Below are 17580 nucleotides of genomic sequence, written 5' to 3'. Positions count from 1 at the left end.
TGTTACACCTACGTTTACATTTAGCAGAGGCGTATAAAGTAGAAGTAGAAGTACTTTTACAAATGTAATTGCAACAAGAGCAGTGGTATGATATTACATGGTTTCAACTTTGTAATATACTGTATTACAGGGTTGTACATTATTACATCATTAAGAGTACTTCTAGAATTTATACAACTCTGACATTTAGATTGCAATACACAGTAAAAACACCAGCATTAATATAAATGAAAGAGTTGAAATTTACGCAGATAACATTTGTTACCACTCCATTGTATAAACGGCCCCCCCTGCAGAATTCTACACTATTTTTACAGTAATTTTTTTTTAGAGTTGTATGAAATATTTTACGGTCTGCGTGTACCTGTCCAGCTTAACAGGTTTTCAGGACAGCTGGCCCAAACTGGAGAAGTGGCTCTCAGCCAAGGATAAAAACATCCTGGTAAGGCTCAATGCTCAAGAAGACACAGAGACGGTCTTCAAACAGCTCGAACAAATTCTCCACGAGACCATGACAGCCAAGGAGAAAGGTGAGGGCATCCTGTGACTGCTCTTCCATGCAAATTGTTTACGTTTGCACTTGATCATATAATCTTCCTTGCAAGTTGCTATTTTTACTTAAAGTAAGTGTTATCAATTTGAGTGTGTGATGGCTGAAATGTTGCCATGCCATAACACAAGGACAAAAAAACAAGAAATTTAACAATATGATTAATGATTATGAATATGTTAAAATTGTCTCAATAACACGGCGACATGCTAACCTTGACTTGTGCATTTCTGCTTTTTCGCAGCTGAGACTCCGACACTAGTGCAGTTGACGACGTCGGCCCCGATCCTGGTGGCTGTCTCTGCGTCCGATACCACCACCTCTGCCTCCCCGTCTGCACTGGCACAGGAGGCAGCTAGCAACAAGCGATCACGATCCAAGTCCACCGGCCAGTCTCCCAGAAGTGAGACAGGAAACCTGCAGCCTTCCACACTCCAAACAGCTCATTTTAACCTTAGCGCTGTGTTATAACCTGTCACCAAAATTGCAAGAAAAAAGTCTTCTTCTGTTACCTAAGGCTCTCGGTAATGTCATAACAATGTTGTTACTACAGTATGGTGTAATTGAGTATTTAGATTTCAGATAAGTAGAACTACAGTCTTCCTGCGCTAGTACGGTAGGCCTAGTTCTAATTTTATGAAATTACGGCTACGTTATGATCGCCTCCAGACTAGTGTGTGTTAGTGTGTGTGTGTGTGTGTGTGTGTGTGTGTGTGTGTGTGTGTGTGTGTGTGTGTGTGTGTGTGTGTGTGTGTGTGTGTGTGTGTGTGTGTGTGTGTGTGGTTTGCATTTCTAAATCAACAGAAACTAACAGAAAATAGGCAGCCTGAAGGGATGTTTAGTTCAAACCTAAGGATGTTTAGTTCAAATTTAAGGATGTTTCGTAGGTATTTGCGGTAGACTGAACGTCCTCGACGAAACATCCCATGGCTTATACGAATGGTTCCCTCGGAAGAATGCATTCGACGAAAAGACCTGTCCCTGTGTGTGTGTGTGTGTGTGTGTGTGTGTGTGTGTGTGTGTGTGTGTGTGTGTGTGTGTGTGTGTGTGTGTGTGTGTGTGTGTGTGTGTGTGTGTGTGTGTGTGTGTGCACTGTGTGTGTGTGTGTGTGTGTGTGTGTGTGTGTGTGTGTGTGTGTGTGTGTGTGTGTGTGTGTGTGTCACATGAACCCCGGACAATTGGCGCCTTCTTGGCAGCTCTGGTTTGTCAATGAGAGAATGTGTATATGCAGGGCTCTAAATTAACACCAGTCAACTGGCCAGATGCTGGGGAAATTTCAGTTCGGCTGAAAAGAAAACTTACTAGCCACTTTGACCCATTAGTGAGTGTGTGTGTGCTAGTAAGGCTAGTTTGGCTAGTAAGATTAATCTCTACTAGCCATTTGGGCTTGTGATGAAGAGCTTCATTTAGAGCCCTGTGTGCATGTATTTGTAAGCACTTTGACTCTTGTCAACTGTATAGTTGTGATATTGTGCTGTATAAATACTTGTTCTTAATGTATTTTCATCTTATAATGAATAGCCCCATCAACTGGCCATCTGCAGTAAGTGGCAACAGGAGCTAAGCATAACTTTTTCCCCCACACTACGTTTTAGCTATTAGCATTTCAATGATGTATGCAACGAATAAGCAGTCATAATACAACTATTATGATTGTAGAGTGCAAAGAGACAGGAAGTTAGTGGGAGAGAGAGTGGCATGTTGTGGAAGGATCGGGACATTCCATCTCCCTTTTTACCCTACATTCAGCCTAGCTGCCCCCTTGCATGGGTTAGGCATAAATGCAGTTTCGTTGTGTGCAGTGAGAACTGTGTGCTGTGGAGTGCTGTGTCACAATGGCAATGGGAGTTGGAGTTTCCCAGTTGGGCTTTCACTTCACTTCACTTTCATCTCTGTATTCCACAGTAACTCGTCACTAAGAGATATTTGCTCGTCTTTTCCTCCTACAGCATCCTATAGTTACCTTGAGGGAGTGAAAAAATCAACCCTTGAGGTGAAAGACTCACGCCGGCAGCTCTCAGGTACGTCTCAAGTGCTTCTTTTTGCACATTTCCTCTATGTTTTGCCACGCCCCAAATTAACTTGCCTAATTTGCATTTTGTTGTATTTAATTAGCATGTTAAACCTGTACATTTGATGTGCGCTATTGAAATAAACTTGACTAAAAATTGACTTGACTTGTCTGTCTGTCTGTCCAGCCACTTTGTGTTTAAGTCATCCACAGGGGGCGCTAAAATAGCAAGAGTCATACATACAGTATTAGTCAAGTTGCGATCTCTTATTGTTCTTGTTTTGAAAAGGAAACGCTCTTGCAGCGGGGCGAAGGCACTCTATACTGTCGTCTACGGAGATGTCGCTGGGAGAGAACGGCACTCGACCCACCTCCCCAGCCGCTGTGCCTGGGTCAGCCGACTGGGTGTACGTGGATGAGCCTGTGCCCAAGGTATTATCACCCCCCTGCTCCAAACAATGCATGCACTTGATGTCAGAACAATGACTATTGGTAACGAAAGTCATGGAAAAGTTTTGAAATTTTGTCAGTGAAAAAGTGTGGGAACCACTTTAACTGTATATTATCTACTCTAAAATCTACTATTTCTTGTTCGTTTTTTTTGTGCCATCACCAGGATGTGTCTGACTATTTGGTGCCCTACTGGGACAATGTATGTGACGCGTACGTGCTGAACGTGAAGTCAGTGATGCAGAACTTGCGTCGGGAGAGGAACCTGATCATCCATCATCTACACAATATCCGGTAATAAATAATACATGAATAAACAGTAAAAAATACACGTGTGCACAGTACTAACACTTTAATGCACAGTAATAACACATTAATGCAGAGAAATAATACATGGCAGAGAACACATGACAGAGAGAAACCTCTGTGGGCTTTGGGACCAGGGGGTCTCAAGTTTAGGGCCCATACAAGAAAGAACAACAACATCAAAAAACATGGAAAGGAATGAAGTTGATTAATAATGTGCTGTTGTAAGTTTTTGATCAATAAAGTAAATTATTCAAAGCATCTACCTGTATTCCCTCAATGTATGTCCCCTAATTGTAGCCTGCCCCTTTTAGTAACCTGGTCTTATTATACAATATTTAATTAATAAATAAAAGCATGCCTCTTTTAGTAGCATGTTTCATTATCTATGACAAATACGGCTATTTGTCTCTTTTTGTATGAAAAGCCTCCCTCAAGTTGTAACCTGCCCCTCCTGTTTGACTGGACCAAAACAATGTATTTTTGTTAATATTAGCCTTGACTATTATTTGAGGAAATGCAGTATTTTGTGGTTGTTTGCAGGGATGAGTTTAAGCTGTACCTGCGGCGTCCGGACCTGAAACAGGAGTTTGTGAACCAATGGCAACAGGACCACAACGGCATCACAGAGGACATGAGGGAGGACGAGGAGACCAAGGCAGAGCTGCACCAGCGCCTAGATGTAGCAACTCACTCTCAACAGCACACACTAAACTCTTTTAGCGTTGTGGAACAGGGCGTGTAATTTAGCACCAACGGCTGGATGTAAATGTACCATCAACGACGTGCAATTTACGTTTCTTTCTGTTCCTGTAATGTGAAATATTTGAAAAAACCTCAAGAGACCAACATTTTGAAAGGTTATATTGTCTTTAGGATCTTAAAGTTTGTTTTTGGTCAGCATTGGAATTTGATTTATGAATTGTCATAAAGTGGTCTTGAAATTATCTATAAAAAAAAAAAAAAGGTCAAGCCTGGGCATACCCCGTACTTTATGTTGCCAGGACTTGCACGAGCTCTTGTGCGATTGATCTAGTCTGTTGTCTGCAGGACTTGCTTGAGCTCCTGAGTGATTGATCTAGTCTGTTGTCTGCAGGACTTGCTTGAGCTCCTGAGTGATTGATCTAGTCTGTTGTCTGCAGGACTTGCTTGAGCTCCTGAGTGATTGATCTAGTCTGTTGTCTGCAGGACTTGCTTGAGCTCCTGAGTGATTGATCTAGTCTGTTGTCTGCAGGACTTGCTTGAGCTCCTGAGTGATTGATCTAGTCCAGTGGTTCCCAAACCTTTTCTGTTGAGACCCCCTTTTGGATCCACGAATATATTCTTAACTCCCACCCAACCCATATTCCCCCAAAAAATGTGTCCATTATTGCTACATTTTAAAAGTAAATCAATTTCCTAACCAAAAAAATGAATATTGTTCTTAACCAATTGATGGGATTATGTTAAACGGTTAAAAACGTTTTTATACAAAGTCCCCTTCCCCTAGGGGTCCGACCACCATTTTGGGAAACAACCTCTTGTAGTTTGTCGTCCCTAGGACTTCTGTGAATGGCTGTGCGATTGATCTAGTCTGTCGTCTGCAGGACTTGCATGAGTGCCAGTGCTATTGATCTAGCTTGTCGTCTGCAGGACTTGCGTGAGCGTTTGTGGGACATCTGTGACCGGCGTAAGGAGGAGGCGGAGCAGGAGCGGGCGGCGCTGACGGAGGACGGTTGGCTGGAGGACCACACCTCCCTGCTCAACAACCACTTCTGCTCACTCATGCAGGTAAAAGACGTGGCTCCAGTCTGAGAAAGACAGTGGTAGATATACAAGGCTGGCCATGACGAAACACCAAAGATTTTCTCTTTTTTCAAAGTATTTTTTGGGGGCTTTTTGGCCTTTTTTATTACAGGACAGTGTGAGAGTAGACAGAAAATCATTGGGAGAGAGAGATGGGGCAGGGTCGGGAAATGACCCTGGCCAGACTCGAACCAGGGTCCCCTTGGGACCTGATGGCAGCTTAGAACCTTACATCATATTGATTCCGGAAGACACTCCTTATGAACCATCTCCTTCTTATTTATCGTCTCTGGAAACACTTCCTGGAATCATGATTGCATTAGTGCCGGTGCGTCGCAAATCACGTTTTATGCAGTTTGCATAAATGACCAAACGAACAAGTTGCCGAGGTTGGTTGAAGAAGTTTTGCCAAGTTTCTCTTTATTTGCTCGGGACCTGGTATTGACATGTTTGATTTAGATAATCACAGAATGGCCCTGGCTTGTCAACCTGGGGGCATTCGAAGAGATGAACATTTGAATTGGTTTTGGCCCAACTGCGTCATCGCTCCTTACCATAATATCACCTGACTTTTAACTGCTGGAATTTGTGCTGGTCACCAAGTACACACAGTAAAAGTGATTTGTGGCCTCCCTGGTTTTGCCACTCTAATGCTGACAGTTTTCATAGACCAGCTCAGTGTCACACCCAATGTGTCAATATGATGCCAAACATATATTTATGAAGCGTCCTCAATATAGGACGCCAAATGATCCCCTTTTGTGACAGGTCTTGACACATAAGGCCAGGATGGCTAGACCTAAACCTTTGCCTAAACTTAAACGTCACTGAAACATGCTATTCTCAGTGGCGACACTGTGCAATGCAGAAGGTGGTATGCAGGAGGAACAGACAGTTTGATAGACATGCTGTAAATCCCACGATTGACGACGGCTGTTTATTGGGTGTTACGAAGGTGTATCATTTACTATAAGTAGCCATAGCCGATCGTGTCAGTTGTATCCCTTCAAACAAACTGCAGTCATTGCCTTTCCATGCCTCCCTGCTCTCTGATTGTAGAGAGACAGGGACCATGGTCCTTATTGAGGGTAGCCTCCAAGCTGTCTTTCAGATCTGATTGTGCAAAGCAGCATGGGATTGTGTGTCATAGGCTACGTTTACATGACTGTTTTAATTTACAATTAACTCCATTTAATTCTGAATAAAGATTAATTCTGCTTTGAAAACTTAATGTAAACACTTATTAATTCGGAATCAAAGTACATTCGACTGAACTGTTTAATTCTGAATTATTAATTCAGAATTAAAACCATCATGTAAACGTAGCCATTGTTTCATACACTAACCAGTTGGTTGTGAGACAGTTTGATAGACATGCATGTTCCTCTGCCTGGTGCAGGTGGAGATTGACAGGTTCCAGGACAGCATGCGCGTGCTGCGTGACTACTACTACAGCATGGGGGGCTCGGGGCTGCCCGTGGGGCCTGACTTCACCGTCATCCCCCTGCTGGACATCGTGGAGGAGGAGGAGGAGGTGGCCGAGGTCACCGACAAGTCCCCACGGTGAGTCTTGCCACACTGCCACGCCCACGCCACTGCGGATACATCATGATGCTGCAAAAGCCTGTTAGCTCAAGTCACTGCTTTTCTTTAGTGTCAGACATGTAAAATGTTTTTAAAGAAAAGAAAAAAAAACTGTAACATGTCTGAAATTGAAATCTCATGTTTTTCAGAGGTGGCAATCCTAGCCACTCCAGATATACTGCAGAAAAGGGTGGTTGCATTTTGGTATCACTGCTGTTGTCACCTCTTCTAATGCTGTTAGCCAATTTAGATTCTTGTGAGACTGTGCCTCTTGCGAGTTTCGCATGGATGTGTCTATTGTATACTAGTCTATGTGTTATAATAGTTAGTAGTTCTATAGTGCATTATGCATATATTGTGCTGTGGGCACTTTGGGGCAGCTACTCTACATGCCATTGTACTAGCAATGTACTACTATAGTGTGGCAGTAAAAGCTTTTCTATTCTATTCTTTTCTATTCTATTCTATTCTATTCTATTCTATTCTATTCTATTCTATCACCTGGGGCCTCATGTACAAAGCTCACTTACGGACAAAAAAACGACTTAAGTTGTTTTCCACGGCCACGTTCAGATGTACTAAAACAGACTAGACGTGGAAAACTGCGGCTCTCCGAGCGAATTTCAGGGCTGCTGTGGAAGTTGCCGTAACTGGTGCATTCCGTCTTTTTGGCGCCACACACAGGCATGCAGCGCAACTACATCTGCTGTAGGCCTACACGTCGGAAATTTTGCAAAAATGCAGCCATACCAGTTAAACGTGGATTTGAATGTTGAGGCGAGTGATTTTAAAAAAAAAAGGGAATAAGAAGAAAACCACCTCAACCATATTATTGTTGAGGCAGCTGGTTAAAATGAAGCGGACTCATGAAACTATTCTGGAATTAGGCTACAATGAAATTGGATGCCCATCATCAGTATTATTTCAAGTATTTGGCATCTATTAAACATTGAATACTCTCTGGATTACGACATCTGCGATGAATCTTCTTGCATTTGTTGGGAACGTCCTCACCGCAGTGCTTGTCTTTATCTTTTAATAAGGCTACTGTAAAATCAGTCCATCAATTAACAGGTGAATTTCTGAGTATTGGCTGCAGGTTATTCATACATGTGGCGTATGTGTGCATGCGTCATCCTCTCATGTTTAGCCTAAATCCGACATTAATGTTCTGCAGCCTTGGCGACTGCCTCATCGAAATGTGTTTTGATGTAATGCCTTGTAAATATCAATTGGGAGGAAACCTGCATTGTACTGCAGTATAACATGACAGTTTTTTCTGCAGTCCTCACATTAAGTATTACCATTGCCTAATTTTATACACGCCAAAGTAATTTTGTTATGCTATTAAGCGCAACCTTTTTCCTTTTAAATTGACTACCTCTGAAACAGCGCCTTCACCTCGCATCATGCGTTCCCTTTCCCATTCTTTCAACCAATGAATGCACACGAATGGGTCTGTTCATACTAATTAGAATATTCATATAGAAGAAGGCGGAGACTTGGGCCCGCGTGTGCTTGTGCATGTGCGCAAGATTTCACGGCAAAACCTGGTTACGCACTTATTGATACATCCGGATTTTTTTGTCCGTAAGTAACCGCACTTTCTTGGTAGGAAATCCACGCACTTCTTAGTACATGAGGCTCCCCTGGCCTGATTTTAAGATTGTCTGTTGAAAAATGAAAATAAATATTCTACACAGCTATTTCGTTTTTAGTTGGATTTATCAAATCAAGCCATACATGTGTTTTCGAGTATTTTGAGCTTCACTATGGGTTGGCTGAGATGATCTCAGATTATTGCCCCAAGCGTAGATGAAATCTGTTTCGTTTTTTATTCATACCCTGTGTGATTGAAGAGCATGAGCACATCCAAAAGCTTTGCTGTCTACACACTCTACCCACACACTGTTGACGCTGCTCCCAGTGATACAATATTTCAACACTTTGTAAAATGACATCATAGGGAGCAGAGCAGTGTGGGTGTGCTTTATTACACCCTGTGTGATTCACTGACCGCGCTGGTCCTACACGTAGTATGCTCAAGAGGTTTTCAAAATGCCCTCACTACCCAGATCAGCTCAGACACTAATGACAATTTCTGACTCATCCCCACCTGACCTCATACTTTTTCTTTGTTGTTCTTTTGCAGGATCATCACTTACTTACTTACTTATTTATGTATTTATGTATTTATTTATGTATGTATGTATGTATGTATGTATGTATGTATGTATGTATGTATTTATTTATTTATTTATTTATTTATTATCATCAAATCAATCATATGTGTAACATTGGTTTCTGTTATTCCATATAATGCAGTTCCCCACCCTCTGACAAGACCAGCAGAAGTGTCACAGATGAACCAGAAGAGAAAAAGGCAGAGGAGAAAAAAACTAAAATGTAAGTCATGCTGATATGAATCCTCTATTGTTCATCACTACTGAAAAGCCTCCCAGTGTAATGTAGTATGATGCGAAGTACCGTACAACAACAGTTCAACAAGTGCTAACGTTATGGATAAACCCCTACAACATATCCACTGTATTGGTATGATTTCATATTACTCAAAAGTGTTCCCATCAGTGTCACTTTAATCAAAATCTCCATCATTTATTATTGATCATAAATGATTTATAAGGAATACTTAGTTTATTACTTTGCAGTATTTTTACAGTATGACTCAGTTGTGGGATGCTGTGTATGCTGATGTGTTGTAATGTCTAAATATTAGTTAACAACACATGTTGAAGTGTGCTAACGTATTCATTTGTGTTGTAGTGTCCCTCTGATTCCTAGGAGGCCCGCGACAGCAGACTCGACCAAGCAGAAGGGCACATCACAAGTTGATGAGAAGATGCTCAATGACATCTATCAGGCTGCCATTACCGCCATCAATAACCTGGTAATGATTTATTAAAGATTTCTCCAGTGTAACTGAAAGTCTTGTGGTGGATAGATAAATGGAACTCCATTGATCCCAAAAGGGAATCTACAGTATACTTGCTCTCAGACATTTCATTTTTCCCCTGCGGTGATGTAAAAGAGAGAGGAAAAGCCATAATTGAAAAATCAGAAATGTTGTTAGTGCTGCACACACATACAGTATTGTACATGAACTTAAAAGAACATGCACGTCACAAGAGCATGTCTGCTACATAGTACATTTCATGGTAAATGTGACACTTGGAGAGTACTGTATATGGAGGCCCGGGGGCCACTTGCGGACTGCCTCCTCACTCAGTGCGCCCGTAGATATAACATCATTTAAAAAATAATAATAAATACCAGATTAAAAAAAAAAAATCCCTTAAAGGGACAGTTTGGTCAATTTCAACATGCAGTTGTATTGCTCACGCTACCCTTGACTTGTCAGTACCTGGTGATGCCACATTTTTCGGCTCAGCCCTTTCCGAGATATGAGCAATTCTAATGGGGGCAGCGTTTGTTTACATTTTTAAAAAATGAAACATAGGCCAACTCCAAATATTTTCCCAAAAGGTACTGTTGTTTGCTAGTTGTCTGCTGATGTTTTATAACCTTTTGGATGTTTTTGGGAATAAATAAAAATGTTTTTTTGAAATGTAAACAAAGAGCTGCCCCCATTACAATGACCAGGATCTCGGAAACGGCTGAAGAAGAAAAAAAAAAATCTCAGGCACTGACAAGTCCAGGGTAGTGTGAGCATTACAACTGCATGTTGAAATTGACCAAACTGTCCCTTTAATGTACTGTAACTATACTTCTGGTCGATACAGAACATTCCTATTCCCTCCAAAGAATATCTGCAGTCAGTGAGCAACCAATTGCACCTCAAACTCTGCAAGTTAGTCAGATCTGCATACAGTAGGCATACAATATCAGTTACAAACTTGGAGAGTCTAATAGGTGTCAAAGTGTGTGATATTGCCAGCTGACCCAGTGTGTGTGTGTGTGTGTGTGTGTGTGTGTGTGTGTGTGTGTGTGTGTGTGTGTGTGTGTGTGTGTGTGTGTGTGTGTGTGTGTGTGTGTGTGTGTGTGTGTGTGTGTGTGTGTGCGTGCGTAAGTGCGTGCGTGCGTGGGCGCGCGTGTGTGTTTGTGTGGGTGAATTATATGCATGTTTAAAACTTGATTGGGGGAATTTGTTACTGATGGACGGTCTAGAAACCAAAGCCCTGTTTGTGGCGATGGTGACATTTTTCACATCTCTTCTCAAAAAGCTCTGTGTGTGTGTGTGGTGCGGGTCTGCAGATGCAGGCGGAGATTCATCAGCAGGAGCTGGAGGAGAGTAAAGACCAGCGGGCGGTGGAGAGGGAGAGGCAGCTACGCATGTCACAGGCCTCCGCAGCTGCCAACTCAGCCAAGGACAAGAAGAAAGGAGGAGCCAAGAAGAAACGTATGTGCACGTGTGCACATCTACTGGATCTCTCGCTCTCTATCTCTCTTGCAACAATATCTCTATTTCTCTCGCTAATCCTTCTGACCTGTTTTACTTGTTTTACTGTACTGTTTACTTGCCCTATGCTCAATCATACCACACTCTAAAAGACAAAATGGAAACCTGTTTGTGACTCTCTTAATAGTTTGTCCTGTCCTGTCCTGCGCTGTCCTGTCCTGTCCTGCGCTGTCCTGTCCTGTCCTGTCCTAATGGTTTGTTCTGTCCTGTCCTAATGATTTGTCCTGGCCTGGCCTGTCCTAATGGTTTGTCCTGTCCTAATGGTTTGTCCTGTCCTGTCCTAATGGTTTGTCTGGGCATGGCCTGTCCTAATGGTTTGTCCTGTCCTGTCCTAATGGTTTGTCCTGTCCTGTCCTGTCCTGTCCTGTCTTGTCCTGTCCTGATGGTTTGTCCTGTCCTAATGGTTTGTCCTGTCCTGATCTCTCCTGTCCTGTTCTGTCCTAATTGTTTGTCCTGTCCTGTCATCTCGTCAGCCCCATCTCCAGTGCAGGAGCCCAGTCCCCCCCCAGCTGCTGACGCGCCGGATGCCCAGAAGCTGGCCATCAGGGCCAAGATACGTCAGGAGTACATGGCCGCACTACAGCATGAAGGTACCCACAGCTAAGCTTACTTTACTTTACTCACCCTCTACATTCAATACACATGCACTACATGTACTACCAGGTAGTATGGTGACAACACACATGAGCAAAGAGCTTTGTTCAAAGTTGTATTATTCACACCAGTATGAAGGCAGCCTAGCATGCATTACAAGCTCCACACACAGAGGTCTGGTCTTGTGAGAAGCTCTCCGACCTGGAACGTGTCAAAGCGATTGTTGTTTCTACAACAATGGCAGCTCAGATGGAGGAGGCATGCGACAACTAACTGCATTTCACTACATGGCTCGTCTTCATTCTGTAGAATGCACCGATCATTTGAATGGCGCTCCCCATCTTTCGCATGTCTGGTGTTTCTGAAGAACAGACATGTTAGTCTAGTATCATACGTCATTTAAGGTTAGCCATGTAATAAGCGGGATAACATTTGGCGAGGCATCCCCTTTGCTGGAATAGCACACTTTAGAGAGATCAAGACCTGCATCTCTCTGTCGGTTACTATTCCACTAAGGGAACCTTCTCACAGTCACTGAACGTTATCCCTTAATGTAGACTAGACCACATATTGACGGAGGACAGACAAATGGTAAATAAAGCCATGTCTTCTGAAGCCGTATACAAGTGCTCTCCCAGAGTGGAGCTTTCTTAGCTGTGCGGAACTACACAGGTCTGTTGAGAGTCCCGCTAGTATGACGGTGCCTATACTTGGTGCCCATACCTACCTCTGTAATAGGTGTGTAAGAGGACATATGATGCCCATACTTACCTGTGTAATAGGATATATGATGCCCATACTTACCTGTGTAATAGGTGTGTAATAGGACATATAGTGTCCATACTTACCTGTGTAATAGGTGTGTAATAGGATATATGATGCCCATACTTACCTGTGTAATAGGTGTGTAATAGGACATATAGTGTCCATACTTACATGTGTACATTTTATACTGTGATGACATCTGACTGGGCCACATTAAGTTGCCTCTAATTTTCCAATTTTTTTTTGCATTCTAGAATTTTTAGCATGCTCAATGGTTTGGCCAAAATCCAAAAAAATGCAGCATGATGTGCCGCTAAGAGTGATTAATTGCGAGGGAAACCCTTTGAGCAACGCTGCATATTCCAGACAGTTGTGTTGCTACATAATATGACTCCAAAAGATCTTTGTGTGGTATGTGGTTTTCAAAACAGGCTGTGGCTTTTTAGTGCTGTAATCTCAAATCAAACCAAGTCAAGTACAAACCCCAACTCCGATGAAGTTGGGACGTTTGGTAAACAGTGAATAAAATCAAAATGCTATCATTTTCAAAACATTCAATCTATTCATTAGATGGAGAATAGTGAAAAGACAACATATTAAGTGTTAAAACCGAGAAAAAATATTGTTTTGGGGGACATATGTACTCATTTCTAATGTGATAAATCCAACACGTCTCAAAAGAGTTGGGACGGGGATCAGTGAAATTTAGTAAACATCCAAATAAGATAAAACAACAAAGAAGAACATTTCAAAATGAATTGTACTGACGGACAATATACGTGTCCAGGTATAAGATCATCACAGAGAGGCTGAGTCACTCAGAATTAAAGATGCAAAGGGAATAATTACCATAGTTATTACATACATTTTTGAATTCCCTTTGATTTACCACGATTGAGTGTATATAAGACATATTTTTGTTAATAAAATCATTTTATAGGTTCATGACATCATGAAATATATATTGGCTGTAGTCTCACTCTAATTCCTGGAGTGCTAGAGCTATTGAAAATTGACCATATTAAGAATGCTTAATGCATGAAAATGACACAGGGGTTTAACATTCTCCTAAGCACCTGAGCTCACTTGAAATAGACCCAGAAGACATGGGAAACTGTCCTTTGCTTACAGAAGTCAGCAGAAGTTGTAGAAGTCCATTCTTTTTGACAATAATAGAGCATTGCACATCCTGTGCTACAGTGAAAATGGACCATCCAACTTGTGTTAGTGCTAGCTTCAAAAGTCAGCCTCCATGATGGCATGCGGATGCAGTAGTGCATTGGTTAAGATGTTCTCACTCATCTGTACAGTTAAATACAGTGCTGAATGGTGTAAATGGGTTTTAAACAGCATGAAAAGCCACTCATGCATTATATTTTGAAGGGAGATCTTCGATTAATGCCACATAGTAAGGTCAAATTGCATTCTCTACTATGTTTTAACAGTTTGGCTCCATCATAAGGACCAGCATGTGATAAAATGGTGGGTTTTTGGTCAAGACCTGTCACACTGTAAGCACTACAGAAAGGAAAACATTGCAAAACATGACAAGGAATACACCCACCATTTAAGCTGGTGAAATCATGTCCAAGATAGGAATTAACACTGTTTTTTATATAAAATCATCTCATCGGTTAATGTATTTAACTGTTAAGTGTTGTCTTTTGTTTTGTTTTTAGTCTTCCTCGACATTTGCTGCCATTTATTGTCCCCGTCCCAACTCTTTTGAGACGTGTTGGATTTCTCAAATTAGAAATGAGTACATATGTCCCCCAAAACAATATTTTTTCTCGGTTTTAACACTTAATATGTTGTCTTTTCACTATTCTCCATCTAATGAATAGATTGAGTGTTTTGAAAATGATAGCATTTTGATTTTATTCTCTGTTTACCAAACGTCCCAACTTCATCGGAGTTGGGGTTAGTAGATGAAGTAAGGCAAGTGCTTTTGAAATTAATCTAAAATTGCCTTTGGTTTTGGCTATGCTATATTGAACATACATAATCTCAAATCAAGCAGTTCAGGTAAATGAGCGTAATCTAAAATTGCCTTGGCTTTTGGCTATGTTACACTAAACCTCTATAATCCTGAGCACTAACTGCTGTCAGACCTGCATATTGTAGGTTAGTACATAGAAAAGGGAGTTGCCTGCCAGCTATTCATTTTTTTAAATTAGGTAAGCATGGAGGCCTTGTCTGAACTTGTGAGTCTCTGGGAAGTTGTCAACGACTGTCTTCACTAACGGTTGCAACGTTCCAGTTTTCCTCTCCTCTTGTATTCTCTCTCCTTCAAAAAAACAATCAACTCAGCAGTGTGTGTGCTGTGTGCATGTGTGTGAATACGTGTGCATAATGTGAATGCCCAATGTGAGTGTCAAACGTCTGATGTATGTGACTGATATATCCCTGTGTGTCCCTGTGTGTGTGGATGTGTGTGTGTGTGTGTGTGTGTGTGTGTGTGTGTGTGTGTGTGTGTGTGTGTGTGTGTGTGTGTGTGTGTGTGTGTGTGTGTGTGCGTGCGTGTGCGTGTGTTTGTGTGTGTGTGTGTGTGTGTGTGCGCCTCAGAGAGTGCAGTGAAGCAGCGTGTGGAGCTTGTGAGGCAGCAGGCGGTGGAGACGGTGAAGAGCCTGCAGAGCAGAGCTGATCTCACCTACAGACGGCTGGAGGAGTGGCTTAGCGCCCGCTTCATAGCAGAGATGGCCAGGTGAGAACAGAGATGGCCAGGGGAGAACAGAAGTGGCCAGGGGAGAACAGAGGTGGCCAGGGGAGAACAGAAGTGGCCAGGGGAGAACAGGGGAGAACAGAAGTGGCCAGGGGAGAACAGAAGTGGCCAGGGGAGAACAGGGGAGAACAGAAGTGGCCAGGGGAGAACAGGGGAGAACAGAAGTGGCCAGGGGAGAACAGAAGTGGCCAGGGGAGAACAGGGGAGAACAGAAGTGGCCAGGGGAGAACAGGGGAGAACAGAAGTGGCCAGGGGAGAACAGGGGAGAACAGAAGTGGCCAGGGGAGAACAGGGGAGAACAGAAGTGGCCAGGGGAGAACAGAAGTGGCCAGTGGAGAACAGGGGAGAACAGAAGTGGCCAGGTGAGAACAGAGGTGGCCAGGGGAGAACAGAAGTGGCCAGTGGAGAACAGGGGAGAACAGAAGTGGCCAGGGGAGAACAGGGGAGAACAGAAGTGGCCAGGGGAGAACAGGGGAGAACAGAAGTGGCCAGGGGAGAACAGAAGTGGCCAGGGGAGAACAGAAGTGGCCAGGGGAGAACAGGGGAGAACAGAAGTGGCCAGGGGAGAACAGAAGTGGCCAGGGGAGAACAGAATGATGCAGTACCATAGTTCAGGTGACATGTGAATAATGAACAGAGCTCACCTACAGACGGCTGGAGGAGTGGCTTGGCACCCTCTTCATAGCGGAGATGGACAGGTGAGAACAGAAGTGGCCAGGGGAGAGCAGAATTATAGGCCCTGCCGTGGCTCAATCGGTAGGGCACTGCACTGACATGCCCGGGACCCGGCTTCAATTCCGGCCCATCTCTCTCCCTCTCTTTTCCTGTCAGCATCATAAACTGTCCTGTCAAATAAAGGTATTAACCTTTAGTATTAACCTGGAGGATTGGCTAGTGCCTGCTACATCGCAGAGATGGCCATTTGACCAAAAAATATGGCCACCAAACAGTTCATCCCCCGGTCCCCTTTTTATCAGTGACATTTACCTTTGCCTCCAGTGTTCCTCTGCATATCTCAAGATTCAAGAGTTTTATTGTCCTTTTCATATCTGCAGTTTGCTGACGACCTCTTTTTGTTAGCCACTTTGGTTCAAAACACAAGCAGTGTAGTGTGATGCAATACATACATTGTCACTGTCAGTGACATGTGACGTCATGCAGTGTCACTATCCGTCCCACAGCATAGACCAGCTGGCCGAGGTGGTGCGCCACCACATCGAGTCGGCCTCCAAGATCCAGCACGAGCTGGTGCTGTCCTGTAATGACTTCTATTTGGACGGAGACCTGCGTGTGTTGGCCAGCCCCAGCCCCCCTCCACGCCCGCTCCCCAGGGAGAAGGCCACAGACAGCACCCTCACAATCCTCCAGCTGCAGGACTTCTACAACCAGATGCTCAAGGTCGCCCCCTCAGGTCAGGAGAACCATTACAGCTCCGTTGGGGCGAGGCAGGAGGGCTTAGGTCATAGAGGTAGAAAAAAGGGACTAGGGCACTGCTGTAGACCTGATGTAAATGAATGGAGAAGGGAGTTTAACCTCTGTCAAAAAGTGGCTTAATGATGTGAAAATATCCATCGACACACTATACTAGGACAGTAGTTGAAATATGCTACTAAATATATACCTAACAAATATGACTTAAGTAGATATTTAGCCTTGCATTTTAAATCTGGTCCTTGATTAATTAATGTGTCACTTTATATTCACACAGTTTCAGGCCATGTGGGCGTGTTCGCCATTGACTTGCATTGACTAAAAAGCAAAAGCCACAGAAGATGGAGGCTGCGTTTGCCGTTTTCCAGTGCTGTCGCGAATTTCCTCTAGTCCTTTTCTCTAACTCTTAGGGCTAGGGTTTTGTTGAAGACAAGAGAAACTATGTTATGAAGTTATTTCTTTCTATACACAGGTGCACGCAAATGTGTGTTCACTCATTGCTGACCAGACTCAGCTATGTGCATCATAACTACATTGCTGTGACATTACAGTGAGCCTTAGGTGCTGTTTCCACGTAGCTGGATATTTTTATATGTGGATATTTTTTTCTCCTGTTTGCATTGGTTTTGCATTGGTTTTGGCCTTCCGTTTCCACTAGCAGATATTTAAAATCCAGGAGAAAAAAATATCCTGTTTAGGGGGCTGAAACGCATTTGTTACAATGGAAGATTTATTTTTATCCACATGTTGCGTTTACACCTGAACAGGAGAAAAAAATACCCTGCTAAAAACATATCCTGCTACGTGGAAACACCACCTTAAAGTAATAGATTAAGACTTGATTATAACAACTTTGGTGACACATGGGTTAAAACAGAACCTCTGCGCAAAGTGTTCAAGACTTAAATGCCATGCCAAATAGGCTTGAATTTATGAAGTCCATG

The 17580-nt window shown here is 42.9% G+C and overlaps 1 protein-coding gene across 1 annotated transcript in view; it reads left to right on the top strand.

The window, feature by feature from the left end:
- Positions 1–17580, top strand: part of spef2 (sperm flagellar 2) — a 39322-nt gene that overhangs the window by 13659 nt on the left and 8083 nt on the right. Inside the window, exons 18-31 of the mRNA XM_063195695.1 lie at positions 373–530; positions 795–953; positions 2500–2571; positions 2851–2993; positions 3178–3305; positions 3861–3999; positions 4950–5087; positions 6502–6665; positions 9012–9092; positions 9471–9594; positions 10920–11064; positions 11598–11714; positions 15049–15187; positions 16387–16616. Coding sequence (XP_063051765.1) covers positions 373–530; positions 795–953; positions 2500–2571; positions 2851–2993; positions 3178–3305; positions 3861–3999; positions 4950–5087; positions 6502–6665; positions 9012–9092; positions 9471–9594; positions 10920–11064; positions 11598–11714; positions 15049–15187; positions 16387–16616 — 1937 coding nt within the window. The remainder of the gene's footprint in view (positions 1–372; positions 531–794; positions 954–2499; positions 2572–2850; positions 2994–3177; positions 3306–3860; positions 4000–4949; positions 5088–6501; positions 6666–9011; positions 9093–9470; positions 9595–10919; positions 11065–11597; positions 11715–15048; positions 15188–16386; positions 16617–17580) is intronic.

Source organism: Engraulis encrasicolus, chromosome 3 (genome assembly GCF_034702125.1).
Source record: "Engraulis encrasicolus isolate BLACKSEA-1 chromosome 3, IST_EnEncr_1.0, whole genome shotgun sequence".
In the NCBI taxonomy this organism is placed as follows: domain Eukaryota; kingdom Metazoa; phylum Chordata; class Actinopteri; order Clupeiformes; family Engraulidae; genus Engraulis; species Engraulis encrasicolus.
The sequence above is the reverse complement of the archived record's forward strand: the minus strand, read 5'-3'. Positions and strand labels throughout refer to the sequence as shown.